Source organism: Oenanthe melanoleuca, chromosome 3 (genome assembly GCF_029582105.1).
Source record: "Oenanthe melanoleuca isolate GR-GAL-2019-014 chromosome 3, OMel1.0, whole genome shotgun sequence".
Taxonomy (NCBI): Eukaryota; Metazoa; Chordata; class Aves; order Passeriformes; family Muscicapidae; genus Oenanthe; species Oenanthe melanoleuca.
This window is the reverse complement of record NC_079336.1, coordinates 27,676,724-27,692,316: the sequence shown is the minus strand read 5'-3', so window position 1 is coordinate 27,692,316 and position 15,593 is coordinate 27,676,724. Positions and strand designations below refer to the sequence as shown.

Below are 15,593 nucleotides of genomic sequence, written 5' to 3'. Positions count from 1 at the left end.
AACTAAGATTCAATTTCTACTGGGATACCCTTTCTGCAACAAAAGTGTTTTAGAACTAAACAAGCAGCAATTTTGAAGCTGGAAGAGGGAGTACAGCCATACCCACATCAGAATGCAGCCTGCACATCTCAGCTGATCTGATATGAACACTGACCACCAGCTAAGCAAAGGTATTTTATATTGCATTTTACAAAAGCAAGAAAGTGATCATGCACAAATGTGCATGGTTTTGATCTCCAACAGCACATGGAAACACATTTCAAACCCTTTCCTTATGCTCTGATATGCTTGTTACTATGTTTTTGACTCATGAACAATTATAAAAACCACAGAACTACCAAAACTGCTTCTCTTATAAATGAATACAATTTTCCTCCTTTTCTTGATATTTCAGAACAAGATGGTGTGGTGCTTTTTTATAAAAAAACCAAAATAAGGATCATAAAAAGGCATTTAATTTATCTGTCACTACAGACCACTGGAATTTGTCATCATTTATTGCAGTCAACTGAAAAAGTAGTAAAGATTTATAACAACATTCTATGGTGCTTTACAAACTTATGCTACTATGACAGGTAATTTTACTGTGATTCTATTACATATCCTATGTTTCAACTTAATAAAATCAACACTGAAATACATACTTTCCAAACAAGGCAATATATAGCAAATATTTTCTTTTACTGTAAATTGAAACTTCATATATTTATGGTGCAATTCCTTCAAACGATAAAGGTTTCATAATTTTAATAATGTACCAAATGCATCACCAAGTAACAGAAACAAGTTTAAAAGAGAAAACCTACTGCAGAAACACAACATACAGATTTTTAGTAAAGAAAACAAATAGAGCAGCAAGCATCCTGCAGTACTGTAAGAATTTGCTTACACACACAGAACAATTTTTGTATTGTCTCCTAGAAAGTTAACAAAAAATGCCAGGAGACAATCCCTGCTGCTCTTCACTGTTTATACTAACAAAAAGAGCTACAAAAAATATTTGATCATAATAAAACCATATATATGGCTGATCTAATAGCTAATGCCCCTAGCCATTTTGTCATCCTAATGCTAAATTTCAGTGTATTTCTAATAGTAATTATCTGGGAAGGGCAGGAAGACAGCTCCAAAAAAGTGCTGAAGTGCTGCTTTCTTAACTACAGGCACTGCAAGAAAACAAAGAGAAAAGATTGTTTATACCCTTCAAAATCATTGTATCATTTGTTACATTCAATCCCTGATCACTTTTGAGAGGTAACACAAGAGATTTTGCAGCACCATAGGATTTTGTGCTTAACTGTTACTGGAATCCAGAGCTCCTCTTTTTGGTAAATGCCAGATTGCCAGCCAACATAAGAAGGCCCTTGGCACTCACTCTTTGGCTCTTACGTATTATCTTGCTTATTTGTTCAGTTTCCTATATCTTACTGACACATTCCATAAACAAGTTAAGCAAATACTTGGTTACTGGCACCAACCTGTGAGGTGGCAAAAAATGCTTGAAGTTGCTCAAGACCGAAGTGGTCTTTATTTCCCATGCACCAGTTCCTTTTCAGCTATTTATAACATGGCTTAACAACAGCCTTTTTATTTTAGGAGAAATTTCTTCAATGAAAGGGCTGTCAAGCTTAAAACAGACCGCCCAGGGAAGTGATTGAGTCACCATCCCTGGAGGTATTTAGATGTGTAGATGTGGCATTTAGGAATACGATTTAGTAGCCAACTTGACAGTGCTGGGTTAATGGTTCGACTTGATGATCTTAGAGGTTTATTTCAACTTCAATTATTCTGTGATTCCATTTTTTGAAGGAAAGAAAAATCTCTGCCTTTATGAGACACTGTCTTACTGGTACAGATACTAGTGCTCTCAGAATTATCTTCCAAATCCAGGTACTTCATGGATATTGGCAGGGAGTGTCTAGGACGTTCCTGAGCTCTGACAGGAAGGACTGCCTGCCTGTGGCAGCAGCAGTCATCACCGACATGAAAGAAGACAAACAGGGGCCTGGACACTACTTGGGTCAGCCCTTAAGCACAATGCTGAGGGAGACCAAAGACAAGCAACTGAAACGTAAGGAAAATGATGGAAAAGTGAGACCAGTTCCTCGTATGCTAAATCAAAACAGTGTTAATTCTGTACCCAGGGAGGAATGCACCTGCAGTCAACACTGAGGAAAGCAATTAGATTTGAAAATCAGGAATGCCAAGAAGTGCAACTAGATAAACATTCATGGAGTGTGTGCTGGGAAGGGTAAAACATGGTATGAGAAGATAATGAAGTAATGCAACAATCCATGGAGAATATTTAGAACTAAAAAATAAATAACTGCAGTATTTTACCACCTCTTCACGAATTAAGATGTTAAGCCTATTATTAATGATGCAGAAAAGGCAGAAGCTTCCAATTAAAATTTCCACTTCCTATTTGAAAAGGCAGTGTATTGTGTGAGAAAGTATTTTTCAACACACCAGCAACTGAAAAGGCAAAACCAGAAAAAATTAACAACAGCATATATTAAAGACAGCTGACCCAGTCTATCTTTAGGTAACTGGAAATGTCAAGAGATTTTGGAAAAATATGTCACTCTACGAAAGAGAAACTAGAATGAATTAGATATAAATATAAAAAAAATTTCTAATATCCAAGCCATGCTGCATAATTCAAAGGTTTGAAATTTAATTACCACTAATTAACACCTTTTATGAGCTTTCATTAATCCCATTTTGCTTGTCAGTGAGGTATTTATAACTGAACAACTTCAGTATTTTTGTAGGGAATCACCTCAATGAGACAAACATCCAAACTCAGGATTATAGCAAGACTATGTCTCTAACATACACACTGGATACACTAACTGTCAGACTTCAACAAGGAGCTCCCCCACTGGCTGCCAGTCAGGTGAGTTTTAGGGGAGGCTGCTCCGGTTTTTGACAAGACCAACAAGCTTTATTTCTCTGGTTAAACCATGCAAAGGCAAAACCCACACCTTTCTCTAGAAAAAGAAGATCCATTTGTTCAGGCTACCAAAAAGAACTTGCACAGAAATAGAGCACACGTTCACACATTTAAATGACAACTTACTCTCATTAGTAATTACTCACACAAGTGGTAGATTTACACTTTACTACTACAGTACTTATGACTAGACAAGTTCTTGAATGAAGAACTGAGCTCAGTCTGGCTGACAGATATTTAGTTTGATGCCAGATAACTTAGTTTTAAGACGTGCAATATTAGATCACCTAATGGAATTTGTCCCCTTTGACCATAAGGTTTCAGACATTTTTCCCAAGCAGCATTTAGCCCATGTGCAAAAGGGCACCTCCACTTACAAAAGAAAAGATAATGCAAATAGCATGAAGAAGACAGGTGATGAAGAACAGTGTTCTAGAATTGCAAATAGAGCACCTCTACACACACTCCTTGCAATCAAGCGCTGACCCTCTCCAAAATTAAGTCTTCATTCCCATTGTGGTACTTACAGTCCTCAATCAGAGACAAGACTGTCCCTTTCCTACAAACAGGAAGAAACACCCAACTCACTGCAATGGGGACAGAGGGAAGGTTCTTGAGTAAAGGGGCTTTTACCAGGGAACTACTGTGTGAAATCAGTGACTTACTGATCTCTTCAGAGTTGGTTCTACTTTTCATGGCGTCCAGGTTCATGAAATGCAAAGTTCTTTCAACACTTTTACAACACCACGTAAATCTTTACATTCATGAAGAAATACAAGGCTTTATACATCTCAATAAGCTCCTGACTACACAATTTCATACTTGCATTTATACTTGCACAGTGTAAATAGTATTGAAGATCAGGCAGACACTGAGCCACTAACAGCTCCATAATCTGAGCTGCAGCACTGCATTTAATTACATTGCATTATTCAGAAAATTCATCACATGACAGAATTTGGTGGCACAACAGAAATGATAAGCTCCATGAGAAATCCAGGTGTGATTTTTCTGTACATTATATTTTTTAGCAACTATAAATATTTTATTAGCAATACAGACATTTAAATATTAGAAATCTATACAACGTCCTTTTCTCTCCCAGTCTCCAAAACGTGTAGGTTCAGGGCCTCTAGGTCCACCCCTCTCTTTTGTAGTAGGATTGATTCCATCAGGGAATTCTAAAATAACAGGGAAAGTTCATTAAAATTTCTATAATGTTACAAAGATGCTATCATTTATTATGTTCTCCTTTTAGTTTCATTTTCAAAGACATTAATTTCAGGGTTTTTTTTACTGCAATATGAATTATCATATTCAGTTATGCAAATAAAGAAGCAACTGAATGTCCAGAGGCACTAAAGTACCATAGCTTCTTAAGTCAGAACTTGCATCATTCAGGTACTATGTACTTATGTTCACTGAATCTAAAACCCCAGGTCACTTGCTGTTTACATCTCTAATTTTAAGCACTCTGTTTCAATTTTAGCTTGAATTTTAGTCAAGATTCTGTTAGTCTTGTATTTAAAATACAAGATGGTTGACCCATCCAACCTAACCTTGAACAGTTCCAGGAATGGGGCACCTACAGGCTCACTGGGCAGCCTGTTCTAACGCTTCATCAGCCTCAAAGTAAAGAGTTTCTTCCTACCATCTAACCCAAACTTGCTGGACTGGGCTTTGAGCAGCCTGTTCTAGTGGAAGATCCATGGCAGGAGTGTTGGAACTTGAAGATCTTGAAGGGCCTTTCCAACCAAAACCATTCAATGATTCCATGATTTTTCAGTTATTTTGTCATCTGGCTATTTATAGTAATCTATTGATAACACTAAAAAGCTTGTCCTCCAGACCTCAAAGTAGAAAAACGTGTTATTGCTACTGATGAACTGTAGGAGAACACCACACTGTGGTGAGTTGTACAAAGCATGACTAAAGCTTTTAGTTAAGTGAAGATGGCTAGTAAAAAGAAGAAAGAGATTCTTTCTCCCATGTGACAAAAAAAATTATGTTCCCATTTAGTTCAGCAATGATATATCTGCGCCTCAATCTTGTCATGCCGCCCCACTGAGGTCATCAGAACACAACAATCATACCAGTTTGTTAGGTCTGCTCAGGAAACTCAGTATCAACTGTTTCTTTTCAAGACACTGCCTACAGGACTAAGAAATGTTGGCCACAAAATGCAGCGTGAATCAGAAATATTTTTTGGACTAAGAAATAAAACAGCACTTGTGAATAATATAAAGCAGTTGGTGCCCTGGTGAGTTTACTGACACCATTTACAGCTGTACTATTACAGACCAATATCAGCCACGCTTCTCTGAATCATGCAGTGCTTTGTGGCGGTGGAAGGCACCTTTGGCAAGCACTTGGCTCCAGCCCTGCTAAAGGCAGGGCTGGCATTAAGTCAGGATATCCAGTAAAACTGGCTGATCTTCAAGAGCACAGGAAGCACAGGTTCTCTGTGTGACCTGCTACAATGTTTGTCCACAGCTGCTCTGAAGTTTCTTCTCCCCTGGTGCACCATTTGCTGCAATTTGTGCCCACTACCCTGTCTCTCTGTTTTGTGTTTTTTCAGAACCAGTAAGCTTAGAAAATGATTCTAAAGAGTACTGAATGCCTGTCATCTTCTTAAACTAATACCAACACAGCATCTCGCAGTCTTGCCTTTAAAACACATCTTCCAGTTTTGTAAAACATTACTTACTTTCCAAGGGCTCCTTCTCCATACTGGACTCTTCTGGTTCATCAAACCGACCTACTGGTAACTTTGGTTTCTTTAGTGGCTGCTTAGCAGGCCCAGATCTTCCTCCTGGCTTAGAGCTGGAGCTGCTCCGCACGTGGCAAAGAAGTGATGACTCTATGAAGCAAATGGACACATGTAGCATAAATGTGGCAGTTTAACACTGAGTAACGCCGTGACTGTCCAGAGCACCTCTGAGAAAAACCTACTTCAGGGATGATGGAGAGGAAGGCAGGGAAATAAACTCTAAACATTTTTTAACATTCAATTCACGAGCACCAAAATCAGCACAGATAATTATTTTTGGCCCTAGAAACATATGTAGGCAAAACTGTGTTAGTTGTATAACTCAGGTCACATAAACAGTGTATTTTAAACTGCTTGAACTTATCTTTGCTGTTACTTTCTTGTATTTTAGACTCTTAAACAGTAATTATCCTAGCATAGACCAGTACAGTCTGTTTTCTGGGAGAAATCCTAACCTCCCCCAAGAAACCTGCTGATTTCCATGTATTGGCTCATTTCCAGCAGCTTTTTAGTCAGAAAAAGCTTCTGCTTTCCCAAAGGAAAGTTTAAAAAAAATATAACGTTCCCTTAGTAACAGGTTTCCCAGAATGTCAGCACAGGATAGCTGGGTTTCCCTTAGGATGGTAATATAATTCAGCTGGTAGTCAAAAGCAGGAAAAACTTTGAGCATGTTTAAGTTCAATTATGTAACTGCATGCAAATGACTTCATTAAAAGCATTAACTTTTTTTCCTTTAAAGTCCCACTAACATTTTGGTTTAAAAAGCCAAATGTCCACAATGTCCACAAACTACCCACTAAAAATATTTAAGCAGTGGACAGGTGCCTAAAGCAGTTCTGACATTTCTTAAGAAGCAAGATTCAAACAGAAATCCTCCTTGTACCAGCTGGGTGGAAAGTACCTGAAAGAACTATTATTCCACTTTCCTGAGGAGACTGAATCAGGAAGCAATCTCAAGCACTGTCAATTTGACTCACCTTAATATACACCAACTAACAACTCACTTGTATTCCCAGAATCAGCATATTCATTCATTTTAAAATACCACACCTGTAATAGCAGACCCTACAGCCACATAAACTGTATTATGCCTGCCAACTGCTGCCAATGCCCCAAAGGAGTAAGGTTTCGGGTTTTTTTTTTTTGTTTTTGTTTTTGTTTTTTGTTTTTTGTTTTGTTATTGTATTTTTTCAGGGGCTTGTTTTGTTTTGTTTTTGTTTTTTTACATGACAAACTATCAACAGTAAAGGATCTAATCTGTTGCATACATTGGGTCTTTCTACTCCTGCCAAGCTTCTTGTCATTCTTCAGTAAGATGGAAGTAAAGACAGCTAGAAAATTAAATTATAGCTGGTATTCTAGTCCAGATTCAAATAAAAATCAGATTAAGATACTGGTACAAAATCGATTATCTTGGTTGCCAGAGAAGAGGCAAAAATTCATTTTCCTTGATAGATTTACTAGACCAAAATACACTCTTCTTGACAGCGAGGTGACAAAAGTTCAACATAAAACATCTCTGAAATTGATGAGATGAAATATCAACATTAGTAAATAACATTCTGTAAACATTCTGATGTTTGATTCCCTCCTTTTTTTTTTTTTTTTTTTGTCACAAAGCCCTCTCATCTATTAATTGAATAACTGAACCTGAAGTTGAAAGTTGCTGTGCTGCAGTATTCCATCTTTTGAAGTGGCCCACAGCCTCGTACCAAAGCCATCCATGCAGTGGGAGCTGGGCACACATCAGGATGCTCAGAGGATTAGAGCATCAGCCACATCTTGCCATGAACCTGACAGCCAAATAGAGCACAAATATCTAACAACAATTTTTTAGCAGCTCTTCCATTAACATACAGGATATTGGTTTGTTTTACGAGTATTGTATTAATAACATCACAGAACCTCAGCTTTTAACAGAGAGGAAAGCACCCAACAAAGTGCCCAAGCTGAGGCCTGTGGGACAGGCTCTGTTACCCAGTCTTCCTTTATAAACAAACCACTGGAATTTCCTCAGGGGAAGGGCACGGACCAGTAACTTCCAGCTCCACAGCACGTTTCCTCCAGCTATTCTCCAAACATGAAACCGCTGTTTAATATTTTACTGCCGTTAAGAAGCATGAAGCAATGACAGAGCAAGAAAACCTTCATAATAACAGATGTACTCGATAGCAGTAGATTTGCAATACGGGAGGAATATTAATAGCGAATGGAGGGGAGAGGGAGGGACGGGGAGAGAAGCAGGGAAACTGCAGGGACATGGAAGGTGTGGGGAAAGCTGTGAAAGCCCCCGGCCCCCGGTGTGGGGAAAGCTGTGAAAGCCCCCGGCCTCCGGCCCGAGCTTGCGGGGCCGTCACAGCCCTCACCCGCCGCCATCTTGGGCGCTCTCGGGCCCCCGCGGCCCCGGGCGGCGCCCGCCCTGTCCCTCGCCCGTCAGTTCCTGCGGGAGGAAGGGCCGGGGAGCCGGGGAGCCCCTCCGGCACAGGGCACAGCCCGGGCCCTCCCGCCCTCCGCCCGCCTCTTACTCGCTGCCCCGGGCGCGCCGCGCAGCAGCCGCAGAGCCATGGCCGGGACGGAGCCGTGCGGGGCGGGCGGCGAGGCCGCGCAGGCGCCCAGGGCGGCGACGGCTCCGGGCGGGGATGGTCGCGGCCCCGCGGCCTCGCAATCCCCCCGTGCCCCTCTGCTGCTCCCCGGCTCCGGCAAACACAGGCGAACGGCGCCTGGGGAGCCACGGTCCCGGTGAAGGCAGCTACGGGCTCACAGAGGTGCTCAAGAAATACGCTGTAAACTCTTCTCTCCACCCCATGGCAAACCTGGAGCAAACACGTCTTCGTTCTTCGATGCCGTGAAGCGTTTAGCGCTGCAAGTCCCTCAATGTCTAGTGCACTCCAGCTAGTTTTTTGTTTTTGAATAATAAAAAAATTCTACAATGTTCAAATAATACATAAAGGCTGCTTAGGACATGAAGGAGCTTTGGCTAACACCAGTGATGCACAGACAGTGTTTGTGCTTTCAGATGGCATCTTTCCCGTCTCCGAGTTTAGCCAGTGAAGTTGCTTTTAACGCTCACTGCAAACCTAACCCTGGGATTAGTAACACCTGTGCATGGAGTGGCGCTCCAGTTAATTGACAACAGTTAACGTTTTGAGTATGGCAACTTTAGCTTTTTGTCACTCTTCAAACTTCTCCAGCTAACCTTGTTCTCAGATAAAACAGAATTCACTGTCGTCCACAGATGCTAACCTGAAGAAGACAGCTTGGATATCTGAATCTAAAATAACATTTTTTGTTCACATCTGAAAGCTTTAAGAAAGTAAATCTCGGTAAATTAAAGAGCAGCAGCACTTCCTGGAGTTTATTGGAGCTACATCTGGCAATGCCTACACACTGAAAGTAATTAAATTTAACTGACTGCCTTACGAGTGACATTTTCTCAATCAGCCTTTTATAACACGGTTAATTAGACATTAGAGACTGAAAATAATGGAAACCCTTTCCTTTATTTTAACAGCAATATGCTGGGCCTCTAGATCAGAGAGAATAAAGATTGATGCAGAAAAAGATGCTCTGCCCAAAAGCAGCAAGAAAAAAACCTAAACAGATCTCGTCAAAGTTCAAGACCTTATTTTTTATGTGTTCAGTAAATGAAAATGTGAAATCCTTCCCTTAAACCTACCAAGCTGCCTGCAGACACCAAGTAATAGTAAGATCTGCTTCTAAAGTGCTTAACACAATCCATGAAAAATCATACCTGTATGCATTCATTATATGTACAAGCATACATGTTGAATTTCAAATGGTAAGAATGAAATACCAGTGAAAGATTAATGAGGCAGTGTCTATCCACCTAAAAATTAACTGTCTTCAAAACATATTTCTCGTCTTTATTTATTGTATTGCTGTAAAAATTCACTTTTAACTCCTGAATTATTCATTTCTAGATTTTTTGGCTAAGGTGGTAATAAATCTTAACATTGGTAAAAACAAATATAGTATACACCACAGGAATTTGCTACTTTGTGATTAAATGGAGTGTTTTCTTGTTTTCCTTCCTTTGTTTACTGATCATTTATCTCTTGCACTGCAGCTTGCTTTGCAAGACAACATAAACAATATTGTACTTAGCTTTGCTCTTCTAAAAAGTGGGGAATAAAAAGACTTAAGAGCTGATCTGTTCAGATGAGCCAAATGTACTGGTCTTGAAGACTGGAAAGCACCACAACCAGCACTGCCCTGGGCAGCATGTGTACTGATATTGCCTAAATGCCCCCTCTGCCTCTGAGATCATGCCAAGAACCTTGGTTATCTGAACACCACACCTGGTCAGGGCTAGGCAAATAAAACTTGGAAACAAGGTTGTTTCATGGTTACAGAGTAAGTTTTCCATCAATGTCAGATCTCTCGCTCTGCTGCAAATCCTGGTGATTTCCAGTATAACATGAACTCTTTTGCCAAAGTAGTAGCAATGCCTAGATTTACAGGAACAGAAAGTTTACTTTGTATCAAGGATTCAAACACAATGGAAGGAATTAATTTATATACACAACACAGAAACAGAGGTTCAGACACTATGACATTTTATGTAGTGATCTCCTAATAATATCACTGAGAACTTTTTCAAGTAACAGTACCCAGCCTACTGCCTTCAGGGAACAAGAGACTAACAGTGAAAGCAATGTTAAGACCTCAGTTCTTACCTCTCATTCTGTAAGCAGCATAATTCTCTTTGAAGCAGCTCTAGGATACCTGCATGAAGAAGAGGTCACTATCACTGAAGGAAGCCCTCATTCAAACAGAAGAGTGGGGAGATGGTGAGTAGCAGCACTTTATAGCTGCTACCGCATCAGATCACACTGGCTTATGTATACACAAGCCTGTATTTAGGTCTAGTAAAGAGAAGGCAGAAAACTGCAGGAGTAGGGGGAACATGCCATGCAACACATGCACAGTTATCCAAAATATCCCAGCCTCCACGTGTTGTTCAGAGAGCAACTGCAAGTGACCACACAGTGTGTACATAAATTTGAACTTCCTATGCTTCAAGGACATGTTGGGGTCATTATGCCTCTCACTACTATCAGACGGCACATTCCTTTGGGACTTTGGCATATCAAACAGTCCTCACAAAAGCCACAGTACTGAGAGGGCTACCAGACCACATATGGGGTAGGCAATAAAAATTAAGGAAGAGAGAATGAATTTAATATTCGCCTAATTGGCCCTATTTCTTGATACACCTACACACAAATATGTTTTCCTGCACCATCCATTTTCCTCAAAGAAAAAACCTAATTCAATCTGTCTTAAATAGATGGGATCTACTGTTAACCACCCCCCCAAAAAAAGAAAAAAAAAAGAAGAAAAAAAAGAAGTGTCTGTTTCTGTCATGATACTTCTGCTTTTCTGATCACAAAAGCATGCTTTACACATTCAGATTTCCAGAGACAGAAAGCAAGACAGACATTTTTCAATAGTGACAGAACTAAATACTTGTTTACTAAGAACAGTTTAAAGTCTTTTGTGAATCAAGGAATATTTTGTAACTTTAGCTCCCTTAAACAGCTCTTCAAAGTTTAGCCAGTAGCCAAATTCAATAATACTGTTAAATAAAAGACAGTTGAGATATCAGAACATAATTTAAACATTTAGAGCTTAATAGCAACATTATAATATAAATTTAAGAATAAAAATAGGCACTGTTATAGTGAGTATGTACTAAAGATACTTTCGTGTCGTAAGGACTTGCCTACCACAACTCTAATAAAATACTCTGCAGTGTATATGTTGCTAAACTGAAGATACCCGTTTGAGCATCTTGTAAGTTACAGGGAACTCTCCACCCCCACATATTACAAAGACTATTATACAACATTCCATATCAAATGCAAAATCACTTCATTATATATTATTATTGCTATATTAATTTCAGAAGTACAAAATTATTAATTATATACAAAAAGCCTCCCCAGAATTTTGGTAATTAGTAGAACATTTCAGTTTCTTTAATTGCTTTCATTAGAGTAATTTTTTCATTTTATTAACACCAGATGCAATAACACAACGCTAAAAATAAACATGCATTATACAACAAATTTATATTTTTCAAAAAATGTTCATTACAATTAGTGTACAATTAGTGAATGTACATGTAACTCTTTTCCTCCACCTTTAGTGAATTATTTTTTGAAACAGAGAAAAGGGAAGGAAGAAGAAACCAAACTATGTAATTCAGCACCAGTAGAGTCAGACCTTTAACATTTCTGTATATCAAAAACATTTTATCTGTGTCACTAAACAGGTAAAGTTTACAATATTGTCTCATTTGAAGATGTATTGATTTATATTTACAATACTTTATAGTCAATAAAACATTTTAACAATATTTAAAAATTGCTTAAATTCATAAAAGTATTGCAGAAATTTATAACATTTACTTATTTTAAGTATATACAAGGAAGTCCACATAAAATTGTCCATGTTCATCTGATGAGCTGACAGAATAAGGAACCATCTTAATACAGTTTGCAAAACCCCAATTATTTGAAGGCAGCTAGCATTGAACGTTCAAAAATCCTTAGTTGCCATTTGATTCTGAAAACAAAAGTTCCAGTAATAAAATTTGAATATGTAAACTACCATGTTTTTGAGATCAGCAGAAAATATATTCCCATAGGCATAACATATTTAACAATGACAGTAATGATTTTGTAGAAGACTGTTAAGCTGTAGCAGATATAATAATTTTCAAATATCCAGAATTTTAGCAGCTCATTGTGTTTCCAGTTAAACTTCCTACAGTGCTAAAATATGACAAGTGAACACGTAAGACATTGTTAGAATTTTAAAATCCAATTTATTTTTGGCATCTAAAGCCTCTTGTAAAATGTAGCCAAGTAACATTGACTTCTGTTGTCTGAAAGCCAATAACCAACCAACCAAAAGTACACACTGTGCTTTAATCTCCAAATAATTAGGTACCCAAAATTAAGAAAAAGTAATAGAAAAGTAAAAAGAACAAAATAAAAAAATATTGCACAGTCACATTACCTAGAAAGTAAAGTTGATGTTAAAAAGCCCTAAGTGTGGATGATATAAATTATCTTCCATATAAAAAGTATAAATATCTCTTAAAATACAGCTGCAGCTATACTTTAACACCACACATTATCTGAATCCATCTGTTAATGAGGTAATAACCAAGTCTCTGACAATGCTTTTCTTTACTGAAAATATTTTAGGGCAGCAACAAGAAAGAATTTTTCTAAAAATATTTCTGAATCAAGAACAGCAATGTGCGCAGCTCTCCCTATGAGAGAATCTGCTGTATTGGGTAATACATTAATTACATTATAACGAACCAAATTACATTCCTTATTTTGAATAACTGGCAGAAGCAGGTTCTGGATCATTTCAGCGTAAATTGGTCCTGTAGAGATAAAGAAAAGTTGTACTGTGAATCGCCAGAAACAAACACAACTGTTTGACCTTGAACTCAAAATGAACACATTCCAGAGTAAGAGAAATGTGTTATGCTGTGGTTCCATTAAGATAGAGCATACAGAAAGTTTAATTTCCTCTAGAAATCTTGGAAAAATAATTTGAAGCTATGCATTTTGGTATTTGTACATTCATTAATTTATTGCATCATGTAAAAGTTATTTGTCAATATATAATAAATACAAGAATGCAATTGTGCTAGGATATCTCAACAGGGCTGTGTCTATCTCACCTAACTTTCAGTGGAGTCTGCAAGCTAGGAAGCTGTTCACTCTCATCTCCATCTGCATGTAGTAACAGACAGATACAGAAAGCAAGTCAGCCTCCACATGGATTTTCTCTCTACTACTACAAAGTAAGCCCAGAGTTTCTAAACACATAATAGAGGTGCCTCAGTTACACAGCCAAAATTAAATGGGAGTAGATTGATACTTGTGAGGTTTTAACCTGAGTGGTTTGTTTATTTTGCAGGATATTTATTACCTGATTGTTTATCCTTTAAAGCTGTTTTACACATCTCAATGCGAGCAGAGTGGTAAGGAACGTAACGATCCTGTAGAGATCCTACTAACACGATGTTTTTGAAATAATGAAGACCTACAAGAAGAAAGGTATTACTTATAGCAAAGCCTTTGATCTATTACTACAGAATAATTAAATGTTTTACAACGGATATTTGGCACTAATTTATTACAAGATCTTGCACACAAAGGGAAAAAAAACAATTACAGTAGGTAGAGCTACAAAATAATAAGACGACTGGTAGCAGCCTTCCCTTTGTACATATTTAATACACGTGGCCATGGCTCAGTTTTAGAGTTTCCCATTAAACTGAGTATGGTTCATCTTGTTTCTTTTGAATACAGTGGTTGGTTTCTGGTTATATAGAAGAAGCCTCCACATTGCTTAAAGAAACCTAAAGATGGATGGTGCCTTGTCTTCACTGATGTTTCAGACAAAAGCTGCATTAGAATTCATGCCTAGCACCAACATATACATGATACTGCCTCTATAAGCACTGCCTCACTGTAAGGTTTAACCAGCTCAAGCACAGGTGCAGAATCCACCCAACACAACCCCAAAGTATAATTAAACCTTTATAACCAAGCCAGACTTTCTACTTATTGGACAAGCATGCTAATAGTAGAACAATGCAAAGGTAGGAATCTCCAGTAATGACAGAGTTGGAGCCCTTAAAGACATTTAATTATTACATTTGCTCTAAAAAGCTGCATCAGATTTCTGATGCTGTCCAAATGCTTTAGGCCAAACACAATGGAGCACTTTAAGAAAATAGTTTGCCATAGAACAGTTCATTCTGAATATCCAATTTTAGACCTAAGTATCAGCAATCTTTCATCATTAAAAAGTGATCAAAATCTTCAGCAGGAGCAAAGAAAGTATATAGGGTATTTCAGAAGATAAGTGACTTTTACTGTTTACCTATTCTTCATCCATTTAGTGGTTAAGCAAGAGAATGATGTGTTTAACATATTCTTTGGCAGATTTGAAATCTAGAATCACAAGCCACCATACAACAATGTAGCTGAGACCTTGACCCTCAAAACACCACCTGCTGGATCCACAGCAGGTTTTCATTTCTGCTGCCTTAGGGATTTTCCCAGATGCAAAGTCAATGTCCAAAGAAGACACCACATCAAGCAGTAAGAAATAATTCTTCATCTTAGACCTCTATTTTCCTATATGATTACAAAAATCTACAGAGATCGCGAAATCATAGCTATATTTCTCAACAGTGTTGTCAGTCTCTGCATCTACCCTGGGGTTAAGTGACTTGTGGAAAGACTTGCGTTTAGAATACCTGTCGAGACTAGTACACAAATTCCCTGTATTGAGAATGTGAAAAGAGGAATTGTGCAGACTGGGAAATCCCAAATGCCTCTCACCTTGTGTCTGAGAGTCAAGCACAGCCAATGCTGTATGCCCACTAAGTGAAGAAAGAGATGTCAGGACAGAAGCAGGCCTTGTACAGATATCAAGAGTGAAAGGCACCAACACCTGCATTGTATGTACAGTATACTAACTCGCCCCTCAAAGGAAAACTTTCTTCCTTCTCTATGAGGGAAACATAAAACTTACTTTCTTTTCTCCTTATCTAAAATTAGAGATTTTTCGCATCTCTTTCTCCTCTCTCCCCCAGCCTTTCCTTCTCCCTTACACCGACCTCACTGAAGGATCTGGAAACTAGATGGTGTATGAGGTTGTGGCCCAAAATACAGCTCTTTCCATCTTTTTGGTAAGAAAGAAAAAAGCAGAAACTGAGCCTGAAGACTTCTATATTCCTTCTATCATTTATAGGGAAGTCTAAAATGCACATTATGACTGTTACTATGATAATGACTCTTATTA

General features: G+C 38.3%; 2 protein-coding genes across 6 annotated transcripts in view; both read right to left on the bottom strand.

Moving 5' to 3' along the window:
* Positions 1-479: 479 nt before the first annotated feature.
* Positions 480-8,358, bottom strand: SDHAF4 (succinate dehydrogenase complex assembly factor 4). Of its 2 annotated transcripts, none has more exons than XM_056486206.1 (3): positions 8,252-8,358; positions 5,664-5,816; positions 480-4,137 (listed from the first exon to the last, which is right to left on the bottom strand). In XM_056486206.1, the coding sequence occupies exons 1-3, from the start codon at positions 8,289-8,291 to the stop codon at positions 4,028-4,030; spliced, it is 303 nt and encodes a 100-aa protein (XP_056342181.1). In that variant the 5' UTR covers positions 8,292-8,358; the 3' UTR covers positions 480-4,027. The 2 variants fall into 2 exon arrangements, with proteins under 2 accessions (XP_056342181.1, XP_056342182.1); XM_056486207.1 differs by lacking the exon at positions 8,252-8,358 and adding an exon at positions 8,093-8,180.
* Positions 8,359-11,723: 3,365 nt separating this feature from the next.
* The window catches only part of FAM135A (family with sequence similarity 135 member A), a 79,448-nt gene continuing 75,578 nt past the window's right edge, over positions 11,724-15,593 (bottom strand). For all 4 annotated transcript variants that reach the window (XM_056487104.1, XM_056487105.1, XM_056487106.1 and 1 more), the window contains 2 exons: positions 13,707-13,820; positions 11,724-13,152 (listed from right to left, as the gene is read on the bottom strand). In XM_056487104.1, the coding sequence (XP_056343079.1) occupies positions 12,947-13,152; positions 13,707-13,820 (320 nt within the window). In that variant the 3' untranslated portion in view covers positions 11,724-12,946. The remainder of the gene's footprint in view (positions 13,153-13,706; positions 13,821-15,593) is intronic.

Bases quoted from the DNA above. Each gene is read 5' to 3' on its own strand.
- SDHAF4 (XM_056486206.1), bottom strand. From the start codon at position 8,291: ATGGCTCTGCGGCTGCTGCGCGGCGCGCCCGGGGCAGCGA. The intron at 5,817-8,251 runs GTAAGAGGCGGG...TTTGCTTCATAG, and splicing joins CGGCGCGCCCGGGGCAGCGA to AGTCATCACTTCTTTGCCAC. The intron at 4,138-5,663 runs GTAAGTAATGTT...CTGTTATTTTAG, and splicing joins GGAGAAGGAGCCCTTGGAAA to AATTCCCTGATGGAATCAAT.